We start from the raw sequence: 21230 nt of genomic DNA, 5'->3' as shown, positions 1-21230 counted from the left end.
CAGGGCTCTGACTTCCTTAAGAGGCTCAATCCGTTGTAAAGGACTTGCCATTTAAAAGGTTCATGTTATTTAGTTCTAAGATAAATTATGCTCTTTTTACATTGAAGGATTCTGGAGCTACTCTTGGACCTCAGTTTTGGACCCTATTATGATGGAATATTCTGTCCAGTTCCATACTCTCCACCCTACTTCCCGCTTCCTTGTCAGGGACCAATCTCACAATGACCTATAACACCAAGAAGTCCTGTCATTTCATTCACTTGAAGAGAAAGAAAGGGACAGTTCCTCAATACCAGTGGAAAGGGTTCTACAGAAAATACTGCTTGAAGGGAGGGGGGAAGATAAAGGATGGCAGACCTCCTTGTGCATAAGAAGGCTCAACATATTAATATGCAAGTTGAAGTTCAGAGACTGTCTAGACAGACATTGAATTGTGCGAAAGCCTGTTATGAAGTGACCAAAGTAGACCTCCAGTTTCTCTCAGAGCTCATTCCATGAGAGCGCTGGGAGCCTCTGCAGTACTGAGAAATGTTTCCATAGTAGACATGTAAAGTAGCCCCCTGGAGATCTATTCATGCATATACAAAGCATTTTGGTGTCCATGAAGCTTCCAGATCAGATGCTGCATTCAGGGAAGGATATATTGAAAATGACTCCAAGCTCCCACCTCCATTACACTGCTTGGAAATCACCAAACATTGAATATGCAGATGGACAGTCAAAAGAGAGGAAAATTACTTAACTGTACAGTAACTGGCCTCTCTGAGGCCATGTCTACACTACCACTCCCCTGAACGACATAAGTTACGTCGTTATAAGTGGTAATGTGCACAGCACTATGTCCTGCCGATGTAGCTACCGCTCCTCGTTGGGCATGGATTAATTGTGTCAATGGGAGAGCTTTCTCCTGTTGGCATAGAGTGGCATCAATACAGCTGTGCTGCTGTGATCTCTCTAGTGTAGACATAGCCTGAGATGTGTTGTCCATATGCACATTCCGCAACCTGCCTTCCATCCCCCTCTACCTCAGCGTCCTACCAAAACTTTGTGGTGGGAAGAAAACTAAGTGGTGACTGGCACACTCTGCCCTTTTATTCCCTTGTCATAGGGTGAGGACATTTAGGGGTGCATGAGCAGCCAGAAGGGACACTGGTGTCCAAAAACTTATCTGGGGTGCATGCACCCCATAAATTAAACATGCATGTGGAGTAGACAATACATCTTGAAGAAATCTAGTTACTGTACAGTTAAGTAACTTTCCTTGCTTTTTATAGTTCTTGGTTCGCATTTGGAAGGTGGCATACAGCTTTAATGATTACACATCTACTTAGTAAAGACAGATTGTATTCTGAGAAGTTGATGGGCCTCACACAAATGCCACCTGTTTGCCATGAACGAGTAGAGCTTTCTTCAAGCCCTCAGATACGGGTGAGGCACAGCCTGCACTTCCTGAAAAACAGACATGGTATAGTCTCTGTAGTCTAGAAAACATCTGTGTTTATCATTCCTTTCCATAATGCTACTGTGTTAGTGAACAGACTAAGAATGTTTCCTAGCTATAGTTATATTTTGTGTGTTGAATGTTTATCTCAAAAAGTGAACATGTTTAACTGGGCAGGGGGTGGAGGTGAAGGGAGAATTCCTGTACTTTGTAGAATACTAAATTGGTGAATTGTTGTTTTAAAATCTACGTTTTGGAATGGAATCCTTTAAACCCAAACATGTGGCTGAGTGCAGGTTGGATTCCCTTCCAAAGAGCCTTCCTACTTAAATCCAGAAAATTGTTTTGAACCCTATAGAAATGGGGCATTTTCAGTGAAACCCGTGAAATGGAAAATCTCCACTTCTGTAAGAATGCAAAATCAATTTTAAACTTCAAAGGGAAAGATTGTGATACCAAATTTGTGAGGTGTGTGTACTATGCCTGACTTTTGCTTCACAATAAGTTATGCATTGTTTTGCTAACTGGCTTTGAGGAACTCTACCCACTGAGTTTAAAACAATGTTTAAACCTAGAGCAGTGTTTGTTTATAGAAAAATATTTCCAGTGCAGTGCAGCCAGGTTTTAATTTCAGAAAGGTTCGGCAATACTTTCATGTTGCCTGCACTGCGTTCTCTGCTTGGTTGCACAGCCACAACCATCCACAGCAAGTGTGACAAACTAATGGCAGTATGTCACTGACAGGAAAGCCAACTTGAGAATGATCTGTGCTCAGAGTTATAGTTTTTGGGAACTGGATGTCAAAGTAGCTAAAATGATCTAGCAGTTTTTCTGACTATTTTTCCTATCTAGATTACAAAAGTCAGGGTTCAGTAGGCTTTTTTGGTCTCTGTTCCTTTGAGTGCTATATTTGGCTATTACTTTGTTTTGGCATTAGGATATCTCTTTGTGACCATATTTGGAATTTAAATATTGGAACTTTCCTTCTGTGAGAAAAGACTACTAAGCAGGGGCTGGATTAAAAAACAAAACCTGGATGGAAGTGTACTACTCCGCTCCTGCTGTTCTCATCTTTTTCTGACATCTGCCCCTGCCCCTCCCTCCCAAACTACCTTTTGAAAAGAAATACCACTGAAAAGTGTGTGTGTGGGGGGGTTCCATGAATAGCTTAAAAGGATAAAATAATCACTCCATAGCCAGCAAATGTAGAAATTTGTCCCGTGTGTATATTTTCATTACTGTTTTTGCACTTCATTTAATTTTTCCTTATATATGTCACTGTAGTTTAGAAAATTAATCTGTGTGACTTACAGGCTTCAATTTATGTTTGTTGCACAGCTGTACAAAGCTACTGTTTTGTTCAAAATATGCAACACTATTCATTCACAAGATGGACTGATTTTCTCTGAGGCTCTAGTAGTTTGAAGTAAACTTAAAGTTCAGGTTATTTCATAGGAGATACCACTTTGACATTTTGATCCACAGGTATGAGGCGATTCTTAAAGTAAAGCCCTGAAAAGACTGCATTCTTGAGTTGAATTCCTTCTGGTTATGTGTCTGAGTCTGTGCTGTTGTAGATCTCATTGAGGCATGTATCAGTCAGGCTAATGTTTCGTTTGACAAGTTAAGAGCTGCTATGTCTGGAATGAGTGCTCTGCCATTGGCAGGCCAAAGGGTTTCAAGTTTTGCAGAAAATTCAGGGTTGATTTGGTGATCTGCAGCGTACAGGAGGGATCTTTAGAGCTAAACTGGGTAAAATTACTGTTTGTGAAGAGTGTGACTTCATTAATGATCCTTAAACAAAAAGCTGGGAAATTGGTTTCTTTTTAATTAAACAATCACTCTTAGTCTTAGGCTATATCTGCACTATGGACCTTACAGTGGTACAACTGTACCACTGCAGCTGAGGGCTTGTCTACATCACAAAGTTGCAGCGCTGGTGAGGGGGTTACAGCGCTGCAACTTAGGAGGAGTACACATCTGCAGGGCATCACCAGCGCTGCAACTCCCTGTTTGCAGCGCTGGCCGTACTCCCGTTTTGTCTCTAGTGTAGAGGATCCAGCGCTGGTGATCCAGCGCTGGTAATCAAGTGTAGACACTTACCAGCGCTTTTCTTGACCTCCGTGGAATAAGCAGGTATCCCAGCATACCTGAGGAAGCCTCTGGTAATCAAGCTGGTCTCCTTCCCCGGTTTGCTCTCGCGTTCCCCGAACCCCGAGCAAGCAGGTCTCCTTCCCTGCGGTTTGCAGGGTGGTTCGGGGAACACGAGAACAAACCACGGCGAAGCTGGTCTCCTTCCCCGGTTTGCTCTCGCGTTCCCCGAACCCCCGAGCAAGCAGGTCTCCTTCCCTGCGGTTTGCAGGGGGGTTCGGGGAACGCGAGAGCAAACCGCGGCGAAGCTGGTCTCCTTCCCCGGTTTGCTCTCGCGTTCCCCGAACCCCCGAGCAAGCAGGTCTTCCCTGCGGTTTGCAGGGTGGTTCGGGGAATGCGAGAGCAAACCGCGGTGAAGCTGGTCTCCTTCCCCGGTTTGCTCTCGCGTTCCCCGAACCCCCCTTGAAGCTGCCCAACAGCGCTGCAGTGTGGCCACATCTAACACCACTTGCAGCGCTGGTTGCTGTAAGTGTGGCCACTCTGCAGCGCTGGCCCTATACAGCTGTACTAATACAGCTGTAACAACCAGCGCTGCAAAATTGTAGATGTAGACATACCCTGAGTCGCTGTAAGGTCTCCCGTGTAGCCACTCTATGCCAACAGGAGAGAGTTCTCCTGCCAGCATAATTGAACCACCCTCAGTGAGCGGTGGTAGCTGTTGATGGGGGAGAGTCTCCCTCTGACATAGCACTATCCATACTATTGCTTTTGTCGATGAAACTTTTGTCTGTCGGGGATGTGTTTTGGTTTTTTCCCCCACACTCCTGACCGACAAAAGTGCTGGTGTAGACATAGCCTCAGGTGAATATTCCACCCCTCTAAGTGATATAAGTTACATTCATCATAAGTGCTAGTGTGCACAGTGCTATGTTAGTGGGAGAACTGCAACTGCCGATCGTTGAAGGTGGATTAATTATGTTGACAGGAGAGCTCTCTCCCATTGTTAGTGGCTACACGAGACAGCTTACACTGGTGTAGCTGTAAGCACTCTAGTGTAGACATAGCCTTAGAAATTCAGACTACATATTTTTAAGGACATGGGGATTGTAAATAAGATGTTTGGGGATGGATAATTGAAGTGTTTTTTTCCTGTCCCAATTATTTGATTTGCTGGCCCTGTGATGTTCTTTGGAGATCAGATACTGTGGTGATGGTGCAGGGGCATGTAAGTACTTAGATGTGGGGGACTCACAAATCTCTTTTGAGCCTGACTTTTATTATCTAGCATATGGTAATACCTGTGCACTTATTGGGGCAGATCCCACGGGTATGGTGTTAAAACATTGGCAATAGTGGTGGAGCACATTACTTCTAAACATGTGCATACTGGTGTTTTTTGTTAGCCATACGATTGTGAAACATCTAATTTCCTTCGTTGATAGGGTAACTGGCTTAGTGGGTGAGAGGAAGCAATAGACTTCATTGATCTTAACTTTAGTAAGGCTTTTGGTACTGTCCTGCACCATACTTTTCATAAACAAAGTAGAGAAATATGATCTAGATGAAATGAGGGCACAACTGGTTGAAAAAACATACTTCAAAATTAGTTATCAACTGTTTGTTTTCAAACTGGGAAGGACGTATCAGGTGATGTCCCAAAGGGGTTTTCCTTTGTCCAGTACTAGTCAATATTTTTGTTAATGACTTGAGAAATTGAGTGTAGTATGTGCTTGCAAAATTTGCAAATGACTTCAAGCCGGGAAGAATTGCAAGCACTTTGGAAGACAAGATTAGAATTCAAAATGATCTTGATAAATTGGACAATTGGTCTGAAATCAGTACAATAAAAATCAATAAAGATATGTGCAAAATACTATCTAAGAAAAAATCAACTGCACAAATACAAAACAACTGGGTAGGCAGCATTACTACAATAAAAGCCTTAGGGGTTATAGTGAATCTCAAATTGAAGCTAAGTCAGAAGAATGACACTGTTGTGTGAAAAAGGCAAATGTCATTTTGGGATGTATTAAGTCATGTCCTGTGTAAGACATGGGCAGTAATTGCTCCGCTCACTGGTAAACGCTCAACTGGAGTGGTGTCCAGTTTTGGACATCACACTTAAAGATTTGGGCAAACTGGAAAGAGTCCAGAGTAGAGCAACAAAAATAAGAGGATTTGAAAACATGACCTGTGAGGAAAGGTTGAAAGAATTGGGCATGTTTAGTCTAGAGAAAAGAAGCCGTGGTGGGGGTGGGGGGGCGGTACACAGCATAGTCTTCAAATATGCAAAAGGTTGTTATAAAGAGGATGGTGACAGGATGTTGGTCATCAATTGTTCTCCACGCCCACCAACTCTGGGACAAGAATTATTTGGCTTAATTTGCAGCAGGGGAGATTTAGGTTAGCTACAAGGAAAAATGTTCTCCCATAGTTATCCCTGTCATTGGAGATTTCTAAGAACAGGTTAGACGGACATCTGTCAGGGTTGGTCTATGTAACTGCTCGAGGTCCATTCCATCCCTACACTTTCATGATTCTGTGATTTAGCTGTTCTTGCAGCATAAAGTTATATTCCTACAATAATTAGATTGCAAACCAAGAGGTTGTACAAAACTCAGATCAAATAAAATTTCTAAGACCACCTGTCTAGTGCCAAGGTGTTCAGAATACTGTACCTTCTCCAAACATGGCTGGAGAGAATTCCTAGAGTCAGAGGAATTACAGCAAAGCGTTATTGCCAGGCATAAGCTTAGATAAATTACATTTGTAAGTGAGTGTCTATATTGTAAAATTTAATTTAAATGAGCATCTATAGGATACTGCTGTTCTGGAGACTATTGAGCACCAATCTCACTGAGTGCCACCGACTGACCTTGTAGTTTCTACTGGGGGACTTCAACACTCATGTAGGGAATGATGGAGATATCTGGAGGGGATTGATTGAGAGGAATGGCCTCCCAGGTCTGTGCTAGTCATAGATTGTACATAACTAATACAATGTTCAAACACAAGGTTGCTCATAAATGTACTTCGTACCAGAGCACCTTGGGCCGAAGATCAACTTCATAGTTGTCTCATCAGACCTCAGGCCATATGCTCTGAAAAGTCAGGTGGAGAGAGGCAGAGCTGGCAACCCGATTGCCACTTGGTGGTGAGTTGGATCCGATGAATGGGATGCCAGCTGGATAGATAGGAGGCCCAAATGATCAGTGAGAGTCTCCTGGAACATCAGTGGAGGACCCTGTGTGGAAAGACTTCAGTTCTCACCTCTGGAAGAACTTCTCCTGCATTCTGGGTGAGATTTTGGACATTGAATCTGAGTGGACCATGTTCAGGGCCTCAGTCATTGAGGCAGCCACAAACAGCTGTGGCCTGAAGGTAGTTGGTCGCTGTCGTGGTGGCAACCCTAGGATCTGCTGGTGGACTCCAATGGTGAGGGAAGCTGTCAAGGCAGTGAAAGAGGTCTTCTGAGCAATGCTCCTGAACCGGACTCCTGATACATCTCAAAGACACCTGCTAGCTAAGAGGGCTGTGGTTACTGAAGTGAAAGCCCGGGCTTGGGAGAAGTTTGGAGAGACCATGGAGAATGACTATCAGACAGCTTCAAAGGTGTTCTGCTAAACCATTTGTTGCCTTAGGAGGGTCAGCAGGATGTTGCCCAGGCAGCAGTCAGTAAGGGTGGTGAAACGCTGACCTCAACTGAGGAGATTGCTGAGAGGTGGAAGGAGCACTTTGAGGAACTCAAACTTTGAAGAACTAATGGACATGCTCCGCTTCCAGGAGGCAGCATCGGAAACCTCTGTGAGATCAGATCTGTTTCTGTTGCTGAGGTCAATAGGGTGGTAAAGTGCCTTCATAGTGGGAAGGCAGCAGGAGTGGGCGAGATTTGCTTGGAGATGTTGAAAGCACTGGACAGCGTTGGGGTGTGGTGGTTAACATGCATCTTCAATGTTGCATGGAAGGCGAGTGCAGTACCTCTGGACTGGCAAAGCAAGATGGTGGTCCTAGTCTTTAAGAAAGGCGACTAGAGGATGCCTTCCAACAGTAGGGGGATCACACTCCTCAGCCTCCCTAGCAAAGCCTATGCCAAGGTGCTGGAGAGGAGGTTGAACCTCAGATTCAGGAGGGACAATGCAGATTCTGTCCTGGCCATTGAACAATGGACATTTGCTCTCTCATAGATACTTGAGGGGTTGTAGGAGTTTGCTAATCCAGTCTATTTTTGTTTTGTAGACCTGGAGAAGGCATATGACTACGTTCCCTGAGATGTCTTGTGGGAAGTCTGTGGGAGTATGAGGTGCTGGTGCCACTTCTGTGTCCTATCCGGTCCGTCTATTCTCGGAGTCAGCGTTGCATTTGTATTCTTGGTATTAAATCATGTTTGTTCAGGGTAGGCATTGGACTCCACCAAGGGTGTATCTTATCCCCACATCTGTTCATGATTTTCATGGACTGGATATCAAGGCACAACTGAGCTGTGGAGTGCATCTAGTATGGGGAGACTCTGCTGTTGTCCTTGCTTCTTCAAACTGTGATTTCCAGCATGCACTCTAACGTTTTGCTGCAGTGTGTGAAGCGGCTGGGACAAGAATCAGCACTTCCAAATCAGAGGTCATGGTCTTTGCTTGAAAGAAAGTGAGCTGCTCTCTCCAAGTGATAGAGGAGCAGCTGCCCTTAGTGGGCAAGTTGAAATATCTAGGGATCTTGTTCACGAGTGATGGCAAGCGGGAACATGAGATCAACTGACAAACTGGTGTGGCAGTGATCCGTGCTGTACTGATCCATGAGTTCTCTGATGAAGCTCTCTGTTTACAGGTAACTCTATGTCCCATCCTCTTCTATGATCATGAATTTTGAGTAATGACTAAAAGGACGAGATTGTGGGTACAAGTGGCACAAATGAGGTTTCTCCGCAGAGTGGCTGGGCTTACTATTCATGATAGGATGAGGAGCTTGGCTATATGGGAGGGCCTCGGAGTAGAGCCGCTAATCCTCCAAATCAAGAGTAGCCAGTTGAGGTGGTGTGGGCACTTGATAAGGATGCCCCCAGGAGGCTTCCGTTAGAACTTGTACTGGGCATGTCCCACTTGGCGGAGGCCCCGAGACTGACCCATGACACCCTGAAGGGATTATATCTTTGGGCTGGCCTGGGAACACTGGGGGAAATCCCCCAGGAGGAGCTGGAACCAGTTGTGGAGGAAAAGGAGGTCTGGTCCTCCCTACTTGCTATGCTGCTGCCATGACCCTCACCAGGAAAAGCAACATAAAGGAAAAAGAAGACCACCAGTCAAACCGGAAAATAAGGTTTTATGTAATGTACATTCCACAAAACTCCAAGAGTTTTCTTAGATTTTGGTGAGATCTACACTCAGCCAGGTTTGAAAGAAATTTTTTTAGTAGCTTTCACATTTTAAACATTTTAAAATCCTGCAGGTAAGTGGAGGGTCCCTTAAACACAGTGTTCTTATGAAGGAAAAAAGGTACAAACAGTTTTTAGTCAGGGTGTCTTTGCCGTGCCCTGAAGGTGCTTGAGAAAGTGGTTTTCACATCAGTGTCACTTGAAGAACTCCTGTCTGTTTGTCAAAAAGTGTTACTGTGTCAGAACTCAGGTTTCAGAGTAGCAGCCGTGTTAGTCTATATCCGCAAAAAGAACAGGAGTACTTGTGGCACCTTAGACTGACAAATTTATTTGAGCATAAGCTTTCATGGGCTACAACCCACTTCATCGAATGCATGCAGAACTGAAAACCTTTTAGATGCTAGGCAACTCTGCATAATTCCACCAGTTTTCATATCTTCATCTTGATAATACAGTCCTCTCTCTTTTTTCCTCAAATTTTGTTAACTATATTGATTCCTGTTCTATTCAGATGGTAAATAAAAACTGCTGTAATTCCTCAGACTCTCTGGGAATTCTCTCCAGCCATGTTTGGGGAAGGTACAGGATTCTGAACACCTTGGCGTTAGACAGATTGTCTTAGAAATTTTACTTGATCTGAGCTAGGTATAACCTCTTGGTTTGCTGTCTAATTATTGTAGGAATGTAACTTTACACTCTTTACAGCTAAGAAATACCGTACTAATTAACACTAATTACCTGTTTGATATAGTTCATATGCAGAAAATAGAGAAGCATATTGGCTTCATATGACTATTTGTTCTGCTCTACTGAAACAGGATTTAAAAGTGGAAAACACTCTACATCATTAATGATTTTTGTAATTTGGAAGCTGGCAGCTGAGCATATGCAGTAAATAGCTGATAAGTATAACTCTCATTTCTAATACAATCCCTTTTTCCCATCCATCACTAGGTTGACTGTCTCATATGCTTCTGTGCTGCCATCAACAAATTTGATAATTGAATATTTCATTCAGTTCATACTACAAACCTCTCCTGAGCTTTCACATTGTCTTCTGCTTGCACAGTTGAACTCCTTCAGTGGGCACTAAGCATTCTGCTCCTTTGGTCAGGACAGAATACTTGGAGTTGGGATTCTTGGTTCTGTTCCCGGCTCTCTTTACTGTCTACAACAAAATTACTCTAGATTTAGATCTGAGTGAAAAGAGCAATGAAATTTAAGAGTTACTTCAAACTACATCAGTATAACAGAGTAGAATTTGGTACTGTGTGTGCTTCAGAAGATCACTTAGGGAAACTGGTGCAGAATTTATCTCCTTACTTGAGGACAGTACCTCACAAAGCTATTTTTGAAGATTAATGTTTTATAAAGCACTTGGAGGTCCACCAACAGGTGCTGTTCGTAATAGCAGAAGGTATAAAATGGAGGGCTTGCCTAGATTGAGGAGGAAAGAGAGGGCACAACAGTCCAACCAACAACTATGGGTATGTCTACACTACAAAATTGGTTGATTTAATGGAAGCTGATTTTTTAGAAATTGATTTGATAGTCGATTGTATATGTCGCTACTAAGCGCATCAAGTTGGCAGTGTGCATCCACAGTACCGAGGCTAGCATCGACTTTCGGAGCATTGCACTGTGATAGCTATCCCACAGTTCCTGCAGTCTCCACCACCCATTGGAATTCGGGGTTAGAATCATAGAATATCAGGGTTGGAAGGGACCTCGGGAGGTCATCTAGTCCAATCTCCCTGCTCAAAGCAGGACCAATTCCCAACTAAATCATACCAGTCAGGGCTTTGTCAAGCCTGACCTTAAAAACCGCTAAGGAAGGGGACTCCACCACCTCCCTAGGCACCACCATTCCAGTGCTTCACCATCCTCCTAGTGAAAAAGTTTTTCCTAATATCCAACCTAAACCTCCCCCACTGCAACTTGAGGCCATTACTCCTTGTTCTGTTATCTGGTACCACTGAGCTCCCAGTGCCTGATGGGGCAAAAACATTGTCTGTGTCATCCAAGCTGTAGATCATGAGGAGGAGTAGATGTTTAAATGGCAAGTTCTGATCAGACAGAGAAACGTAGAGACTTGTCTCAGCTTCTGGAAGAGCAGCTAGATATTTTAACAGAGGGATTTCTGTTAGCAAAACACATCTCTCCTGTAGTTAAAGTTGCAAAATGGGTTCCAGTTATATTCCTAGACATGTACACCAAAAAACCTGTTAAGGTTGAGAGTATGTATCAGTTACTAAAGGATAAAAAGCATAGTGAAATTATTCCAAAACGAAGCATTACAAATTCACAGAAATTCAGAGTTAAAAGGAACTTACACTTACATTAACACGTGGATTTCTGTTATGTAAATGCAGTTAAGGCAACCAAAAATCCTTAACTCTGTCCTGTAGTGACATCAAGCAACAATTGGATAAAACACTTTACGTTCATGTGTGTATCTATCACAGGTAATTATGGTGGCAACTGTCCATTTCAGAAGACGGGTGTAAGTGCCAAAGCAGTTCACTTACTCTGTTTCAGGCTGCAGCATTGCAGGTGACTAAAATGTCCAATGCTCAAATTACACAGAGCTCTTCTTCAGATCTGGGAAATGTATTTAGCTGTGACACTCTTTGAGTACAAGGTGGAACAGATTGTTTAGCATGAATAGCTAACGCACATTTCAAGGTGAAGTGACCCATTAACACCCCTCCAGTAATGGGGAGGAAAGGAGGGCGGGAGGGGGGAGATAGTTGAGGGTGAGTGTTAGTAGGTTAAAGATTGTTGTAATAAGCCATCAATCCAGTGTGTCTATTCAGTCCATGATATTTAGCGTTTAGCAAAGTTATGAATTTAAGCTCCCATGCTTGTCTTTTGAAAATGTGCAGGTTTCCTTTGAGGATGAGGACTATAGAGGGATTGCTTTGTGAAAAGTGTTCACACACTGGTGACAGTGGGATATTTTTGTCTTCTCATTTTCCTGTATGAGTTAATTTGAGAGCATAGTGATTGTCTGATTTCACTTTGCAGCCAGCACAGAGCAGTGCTGATCCATATTGGCATTCAATTCCCAGTTCTTTGCTCAAAACCAGCACTGTCCTGGAACTTCAAGAAAAACAGACTGGGCCACTTTCACTATGACTGTGGACAATGTAATCTCCTGCATACCCCCACTGCCAAAGACATTTGACTGTTTTACTGCGCTATTAATCTCTGCCACAAAGAACATCCCTAGGGGCACAGGCCATCATACACTCCTTGCTGGACTGCAAAGACCCAAGAGTGCCTTCACAATTATGAGGAGCATAGAGACCCAGAAATTGGAGAAGCCCTCCTGGTATCATCAGATGTAACAAGGCAGAAATGGTGGCTTGAATGTGTAGAAGGTCTAAACTTCACATGCTTTAGCAGTTCCACCTGGAACCTGCTGAAACTGAAAGACCTAAGGGATGCAAATCCCACACATGTCACTAAGCCACAAGTGAAGGGAAATGCCATCACTGCTAAATTTTTGTGGACATCAAAAAAGCCAGGGGACAAACAGTATCACAAACAAGTCCATCATCCATTCCATCAGGTTATGTTCACATGAGTTCTATTGTCCCATTGGTCTGGACCATTCACAAATAAGGCAATTGATTCAGCTATTGCAGTCATAAAATTGGGAAAAGCAGCGGGAAAAGATGGTATCTATCCCGAGTTCCTATATAACCTGGGTCCACTGGCATAGAAATGGATGATGCAGCTTTTTACCAACATCACAGAGACCAGTGAAATCTGCCTGTGGAGAGATGCCAATGTCTTTGCACTCCTAAAGCCAGGAAAACCTGCAGATCACGCTTCTTAGTTATAGGCCAATCTCCCTCTTGAGTACCATCTACAAAGTGATGAAGCATATAATTCTGAATCAAATCAGTCCCACTCTTGATGCCAACCTAACCAAAGATCAAGCTGGTTTTCAACTGCACAGAAGTTGTTGCAGCCAGGTCCTGGCCCTCACTACAGACATGGAGGCTGGATTCCAATGAAAACTCAAGACCAGTAGTGCTGCTTTCATCAGTCTGTCACCAGCATATGGCAGTCTGGTCTGCCACTGATCCTAGCCAAAGTGATCCTCTATGCCCCTATTCTCAGGCTGCTGAACGCCATGCTTAGCAACCAAAGGATGCTCATATACCTTGAAGGTCAAACTAGCAACTCGTTTGCTTCGAATAATGGGCTACTGCAAGGCTCTGTCCTTGTGCTAACATTCTTCAATGTATACACAAGCAATATGACTGAAACAATAGCACGGAAGGTGGCATATGCTGATGATTTGGCACTTGCAATTCAGGCTCGTAGCTTTAAAGAACTTGTAGTGACCTTGTATCTGACCTTAAGATCATGGAGGAGTACTTCCAAAAGTGGTAGCTGAGACTAGATATGAGCAAATGCATGGTCTGTACTTTCCACCTTTTGACAATAGAATCACACAAAACACTGAGCATCTCTGTCATTCTTGAGACTTTCTTGACTGCACACTGAGCTTTCATGGTTGCCTCAAGGAAGTAGCCTCTAAAACAAAGACTCGCTTCAACGTTATTGAGAAGTTATCAGGAACGGCTACCCCAGTGCTACGAACATCAGCCTTGGCCCTAGTGTACTTTTAGTTAAAGAGTATACTGTGCGTTGGTGTAAAAAAGAAGCTACCATACCCCACTTGTGGCTAGACAGCTGAATCTGTGCATGCAAATTATCAAGGAACATTAAAATCAACATATCTACCATGACTTTCTGAATTAGCTAACATGGAACCCCCAGCTATCTGTTCAGATATAGTCACAGCATAAGAACTTAAAAACACACTGAAGTCTACCCAGAACTTCCTATCCAGCAAGTTATGGATAACTTACCCTAGCAAAACCTGAAATCGCGAAAACCCTTATGGACTATGCATGAACACCTCATGTCTCTGAATCTGGCCAGGAAATGGCCAAGTATCTGGACCTCCTCTACAATTTCAAACAAGCACACTATACTGACCCAATAAGCCGCTCTCCTGTTTTCAATTTGCCACGCAGATTTTGGACCACACTGAGCTGCATCTGAACACGCCATGGAAGATGCAGCTACTTGATGGACAAGTGGAAAACCAAAGACTCCCCTACATGCGACTGCGGTGAGGACATCCAAGCCAATGAACATATAATAACACAGTGGCACAAATATGGATTCAAAGGTGATTGAATGATATCCTCCATGTCACAGAGAAGACATTGAAATAGTTTATGGACCTACTACTGCATATGTAGGATGATATTGCTGTGTGTGTGAGCCCCAGAAAGAATCAGTCGACGTGTACTGATGGGTCTGGCATCTAATTTGAGATTGATTTACTGGTTCAGAGGATTGTTGAGGGACTGGCATGATGTGAAAAGAGGAGCAGAAGAGAGCTCAGCTTCCCATGCTCATGTGTCTTTACTTCAAGGGTTCCCCTTATGCTCCTGTCTTTCCCAAGCAATGGTGCCTAGGTACTCAGTGGAGCAAAGGCAGCTATGCGTTGTGGAATCTTTCAAGAACACACATACTAATTAGCTATGAAGAATGCTTGTAATTGGTTGTTTCCTCTGTCCTCCTCACTTATAAATTGAGTCTAGAAGGGACAATTTGTGATCATCTAGTCTGAGCTCCCATATAACACAGACTGTAGAACTTCCCTAAAATAATTCCTAGAACAGACCTTTTTAGAAAAAAAATCCAGTCTTGATTTTAAAAGTGCCCGTGATGGAGAATCCACCATTACTCTTGGTAAATAGTTCCAGTGGTTAATTACCCTCATTTTTAAAAATTTATACATAACTTCCAGTTCGTCTAACATCAACTTCCAACCATTGGATTGTGTTATACTGTTGTCTGCTTGATTGAAGAGCCCATTATCAAATATTTTTTCCCTGTGTAGGTATTTATAATCTGTGATCAAGTCACCTCTTAATCTTCAGTTTGTTAAACTGAATAGATTGAGCTCTTTGAATCTGTCACACTAAAACATGAATTTCTAATCCTTGTCTGTTCTCTGAACTCTGCAATTTGTCAACTTACTTGTTGAAGTATGAACCCCAGAACTGGACCTAGTATACCAATAGTGGTTGCACCAGTGTCAAATACAGAGGTTAAATAACCTCTCTACTCTGATTTTGAGACTTTCCTCTCTATTCATCCAGGGATCACATTAGCCCTTTTGGCCACCGCATCACACTGCAAGCTCATGTACAGCTGACTATCCACCACAATCCCAAAATCTTTTTGAGAGTCACTGCTTCTCAGGATAGGGTCCCCCATTCTGTAAGTAAACTCTGCATTCTTTGTTTCTAGATGTTTTATATTTACATTTAGCCAGATTAAAACACGTATTCGCTTGTGCCCAGCTTACCAAGTGGTCCAGATCATTCTTTGTCAATGACCTGTCCTCTTTTTAGCACTCCCCCAATCTCTGTCATCTACAGACTTTATTGGTGATGATTTTATCTTTTGTTGCAGGTCATTGATAAAACTGTTAAATCGTGTAAGGCCAAGAACAGATCACTGCAGGACCCGAATAGAAATATACGTATTTGAAGACAATTTCCCACTTACAATTGCATTTTGAGACCTATCAGTTGGCCAGTTTTTAATCCATTTAATGTATGCCATGTTGGTTTTGTATCTTTCTAGTTTTTTAATCAAAATGTCATATGGTACCAAGTCAAATGCCTTACAGAAATCTAAGTATATTACATCAACGCTATTTATCAGCCAAGCTTTTTGATCACATTTAAAAAAAAAATCAACTTTGTTTGGCAGGATCTATTTGCTATAGTCCATGTTGATTGTCATTAATTATATTACTCTCCTTTTAATTTTTTGAGTCCCGCATCCACCACTCCATTATCTTGCCTGGGATTGAAGTTAGGCTGACAGGACCATAATTACACAGGTCATCCCATTAACTTCCAATATTAAAAAAGGTAAAGTTACCTGAGCTATTGACCTGACCCTGTTTGCAACCTGCATAATCATAACAGGTCAGATTCAAGGATTGATAATTTAGCTATATTTGAAAAAATTAGATTGTAATGCACAAGAGTTCAAAGAATATTACCAATATAAAAAGTTTGTGGTAGGCAGTTGTTAAGGTTATTTACGATAAAGAAAAGACTGATGGATATTAATTTTTTTTTTAAGGACCCTGTTTTTAATTAATTCTTAAACCAATGGATTTACTTGTAAATCTCAAAATACATTGTAGGCTCAAAATGTGTTAAATTTGGAGAAGATGCATTGTGTTCTCATACATAAAAGGATGACTCTCTGCTTTATGTGCAAAGTAAAACTAAAAATTACAAGGGAACCATGAATGATGTTTCCATATAATTAATAATACGATTCATTTTCACATCTGAGTGACCTCATGTCCCACTGTAGTATGTATTCAGTATCTTAGATACTTTCTGCATTTAGTAAATAACTGTAAAGGACATGTAATGAAAGCGGTATCTGTGTTTTGAAAACCAGCAGCTCTGGGACTCTTTTATGTGTGTGACAGAGAAAGTAAAAAACCACTACATCTCAGCAAAAGTGGCTGAAGTTTTCTCAGTTCTCCAGCAACTGTCTTAATCTCTCTCTCCATTTCTTGCGTCTCACTGTTCCCTTTGTGTCTTTCATTCACTTCAGGTTGTATTCTGTACTGTTTTGTGTACATGGGCTAGCCTCCCAACCAACACAGGCAGATTTCCCTTAGTTCTGCTCTAAAGGATTCTGCAGTGTTCCTCCCCTCTTCCCCCCCTGCTCCATTTTCTGATGCACGTTGTATAATACTGTTTCATGTTGTGCTCTTAGACTGTAATCATGTAGTAGCAAAGGACCAATTTTGCTCTTCTATTATACAGAGCTGTGTAGTAACGAAACATTTGAAATTTTGCCTGAACTTCTCTAACAAGTCTCAATTTAAAAATAAAACTGGTTGTCTTCCTTGTGAACATCTAAGGCTTAGAGTTTAATGCAGAGCTTGCTCTGACATGCCAGTTCTCCCTGCCCACTCTAACAGGTCCAGGGTGAGGTAAGTTGTAGCAGTCTGATTGGAACTTTTGAAGTAGAAATACTGAAAACAAAATAAAACGCGCCTTAGCGTCCTGGACAGAAGAAAACCATTGGTGTATAATACCATGGCTATGTGACTTTTAGTGTCTCTTCTGCCTGGTTAGTTTTTGGAATTTGCAGAAAGCACTAGCATTTTTTCCCTTTGGAGAAGACAATTGCAGTAAAGATGAAATCTGGCCCCTTCCTCATATCATTTAACTCTGTAAGGTATGAATTTCAGTGTTGGTGGTGGAGAATGTCATGCAAGAGGGTTAAAGAGGTGTGTTGATAAAATAAAAATGCTGCTAACTAATAAACCAAAATGTCATTTGGCAAACATTAAATGGGACTCTAGTCACCAATCTCTCTAATCTCTTAAACAATTTAAAGTGACATATATAAATATTGGAGACAAGGTGGATGAGGTAGTATCTTTTATTGGACTAACTTCTATTGGTGAGAGAGACAAGCTTACACAGAGCTCTTCTTCAGGTCAAGATGTTTCTCTAATATCCTGGGACCAACATGGCTACAGCAGCACTGCATATAAAAGAAATAGAGCATTTAAACTAAGTAAAGGTTATTATAAAACTAAACTTGATGGTTTGAGTCTGTTGGCCAGAGCAATGCAGGGAGATGTGTGAACTCTTGTAAGAAATGAAGAAAATTGTTTTGAATGGTGAGTAGCAGGTATACTAATTATTTCAGGAAAAAATGGATGATTCCAGTGGTGAGTGGAAAGGGTTATTGTTTTATGCTTGAGCTGTCAGTTGTCTCTTTGGAAATCTGAAGGGAAACTTTTGCTGATGCTTCCCTCGCCCAGAGTGGTAATGTGGGTTTTTTGTGTGTCTGTGTGTGCGAGTTTGTAGTGCTGTCCTCTGGCAAAAAGACACAAACACACATGCAAGAGCGCAAGTGTTTTAATTGCTCGAAAAGGTACTTTTTTTTTAAGTTCCGTTGACTTCAGTGCAGCTGCTCGGGTGAGTAAAGTTACATAAGTGTTTCCAGGATCTGGCCCTAATTACAGAGTAGGACCAAAGGACTTAAGCACAGAGAAGGAATGAAGAAGTAGTAAGGCACAGGAGGAAGACAATAAGATTACGTGTTTACATGGGATGTTAACATTCATGTCTTGGTAACCAGGCCTTTTGGGATTTAGTCACTGGTAAAGCCTGTGCACCAGCTCAATAACTAGTAGGTGGTGGTTGGAAAATACTTACTGAAGTATTTGTATCATAACTTCTGTGTGAAGAATGCAACGAAGTGTATAACTAAAAGCCAACAAATATTTAAATTCTATTATATTTCAGTCCAGTTTTCTTGGTTCTTTGGAAGAAAAAGACAGTGGATTTTTTCATCTTTATAGTTGCTTGTTAAGTAAATACCTGGATGTGTCAACCATGCTTTCAAATTTAATTTCAGAAATTAAATTTGAAAAATATAGACTCTCCATGGCTTTCAGATCAATGTGGTAGTTGCATGATATCACTACAGGGCAGAGTTAAAGATTCTGCGAAAGGACAAATTTTCAGCCACAAAGAATGATGGGTTGGGTCTAAAAGACCATTCATCCTTTACATTTTTATTTTTTAACTTTTCACAAGATTTCAGTGAATCCTTAACTATGTGGGAAATTTGTAGAGTCTGACGGCTCAGTTAAGGTTGTTTGGGCAGGATTGCACAGCTTGTTTTTTGGCACTTCGGGCAAAATCAAACTTTTTTTAAACAGGAAGAAGTAGGAGGGGAGGAAAAGAGAAAAACTGAAGGAAATGTGCTCGCAAATACAAACTCTGACTTGGTGTCACTGGCAGATCTTAAATTCTCTTTTAATCAGCCCGTTCACACTTAGCTCTGCATCTGTGTATTGGGAGGGGAGGTGAAACATAATCTTCCCTTAAAGTATGATTTGTATAAAATGAGTGAGAGGGGATAGAATATCTGCATCTTCATTCCTTTTATATAAATCTTTGTATTAAAGTACCAATTTGTTGGGCCACACTTCCAGTAGCTCTGTCCCAGCCTATACCTATTCTCAGTCTCCTACACACGACTCCCACTTCCTGTGCTCTACACTAGTTTGTTTTGACTGCTTCCTTTGCTCATTCCTGGCTCCTGCTTCCTTCCGTGCAGCCCTCTACGCTTCAAATATTCTCTCGATTTAAATATTTACACTCCTGAAGACCCACCAGTTCTGTGAAGCATTGCAGATCTGTTTTTGTTGTGTACAGCAGTGTATTGTACCTTCTTGTAAATTTATACTATAGTTCTTCAGGGGAAGGACTCTGCTATATGTCATATTTACACTTTGTGCATTGTCATGTATTTATGCTGCTTGGCCCCTCCAGTTATACATTTGGCTAAATGAATATGTTGAACCCTCTCTTTTTCAGTATGATGCTGTTCCAATCCAGTCAAGTGTGGTTATATGTTCCTGTCCATCCCCATCAATGGTGAGGAACCAGACAGATTCCAGCACTCCATCTGTCATCACCACCTGTGGCAGCAGAAAGGGGTCTAACATGGAGGGAACTGCAGCTGAATCAAGATCTAGTTCAAATTCCCTACAGCAACATTCAGGACAACAGCCTCCACAGCCTCGAAAAAAACGACGTGAGAATTTCAAATTTGGCAAAATTCTGGGTGAAGGATCTTTCTCAACAGTGAGTAATATAGCTATTTTTCAGCTCCTCGCTATATTGGTTCGTTCAACAACAACATAACCATAGAGTCATTGAAAGAACAGGGTGGACGAGACCTCAAGAGGTCATCTAGTCCACCTCCCACACTGAGGCAGGACCAATTATACTTAGACCATCTCCGACAGGTGTTTGTCTAACCTCTTCTTAAAAACATGATGAGTGAGATTCTACCACCAACTCTGGTAACGTATTTCACTACTTAACAATCCTTGTAGTTAGTTTAGATATTAGGAAATACTTTCTAACTGTCCCTTGCTGCCGATTACACTGATCATGTCCATGATAGTAGGACAAGAAATAAAGAACAGTTGATCACTGTCCTTTTTATAACAGCCCTTAACCTATTTGAAGACTGCTATCGGGGCCCTCACAACTCTTTTTTTCTCAAGATTCAAACATAACACTTTTTTTTTTTAACCTTTCGACAAAGGCCAGGTTTTGTAAATCTCTTACCATTTTTGTTGCTCTCCTTAGCATGCTCTCCAGTTTGTCCACATCTTTCTTAAAACGTGGCATCCAAAACTGGACAGATTCCTCTAGCTGAGGCCTCACCGTTCCCATGTAGAATGAAAGTTACTTCCCGTATCTTACATATAAAACTCATGTTAATACACCCCAGAATATTAGTCTTTTTCACAACTGCTTCACACTGTTGGCTTATGTTCTATTTGTGTTTTGCTATATACCCTCAGAGCCTCTTCTGCAGTACTACTAGTTAGCCAGTTTTCTCCATTTTGTATTTATACATTTACTTTTTCCTTCTAAAGTGTATACTTGTCTTTACTGAATTTCATCTTGTTGACTTCAGATCAATTCTCGAGTTTGTCAAGATCATTTTGAATTCTAATCCTGTTCTTTAAAGTCCTTATTACCCCTTCCTGCTTGGTGTCATTCACAAATTTTATAAACTTACTCTCCTCTCCATTATCCAAGTCGTCATTAAAAATGTTTAATACTTCCGGACCCAGGACAGGCCCCTGCAGTGTCCCACTAGATATGTCCTCCCAGTTAGACAGTGAACCATTGATAACTACTCGGAGTGCCTTTTTTTTGACCAATTTTGCACCCATGTTACACCAATTTTGACCACATTTCCCTGGTTTGCTTTTCGGACTATCATATGGTACAGTGGCAAAGTCCCTACTAAAATCAAGGTATATCGCATCTGCTGCTTCCTCCCCGTGCACTAGGCCAGTAACCCTGTCCGAGGAAATTAGGTTGGTCTGGCATGATTTGTTCTTGACAGATCATTGTTGGCTACTACTTATCTCCTTATTATGCTCTGGTTGCTTACAAACTGATTAATAATTTGTTCCAGTGTATTTCCAAATATTGAAGTTAGGCTGACTGGTCTATAATTCTCTGGTCCTCATCCCCTATTTAAAGATAGGTACTATGTTTGCCCTTCTTCAGTCTTCTGGAACCTCATGTATTCTCAAAGATAATCACTAATGGTTCTGAGATTTTCAGCTAGTTCCTTTTAGTACCTAAGAGTGCACTTTGTCAGATCCTGCCAACTTGAATACATCTAACTTAGCTAAATATT

General features: G+C 41.8%; 1 protein-coding gene across 5 annotated transcripts in view; it reads left to right on the top strand.

Annotated features, from left to right (window-relative positions):
- PDPK1 (3-phosphoinositide dependent protein kinase 1) overlaps nucleotides 1-21230 on the top strand; it is a 142864-nt gene that overhangs the window by 18343 nt on the left and 103291 nt on the right. For all 5 annotated transcript variants that reach the window (XM_050967645.1, XM_050967646.1, XM_050967641.1 and 2 more), the window contains one exon: nucleotides 19376-19645. In XM_050967645.1, the coding sequence (XP_050823602.1) occupies nucleotides 19376-19645 (270 nt within the window). The remainder of the gene's footprint in view (nucleotides 1-19375; nucleotides 19646-21230) is intronic.

The sequence above is a fragment of the Gopherus flavomarginatus genome, chromosome 9 (assembly GCF_025201925.1).
Source record: "Gopherus flavomarginatus isolate rGopFla2 chromosome 9, rGopFla2.mat.asm, whole genome shotgun sequence".
In the NCBI taxonomy this organism is placed as follows: Eukaryota; Metazoa; Chordata; order Testudines; family Testudinidae; genus Gopherus; species Gopherus flavomarginatus.
The sequence above is the reverse complement of the archived record's forward strand: the minus strand, read 5'-3'. Positions and strand labels throughout refer to the sequence as shown.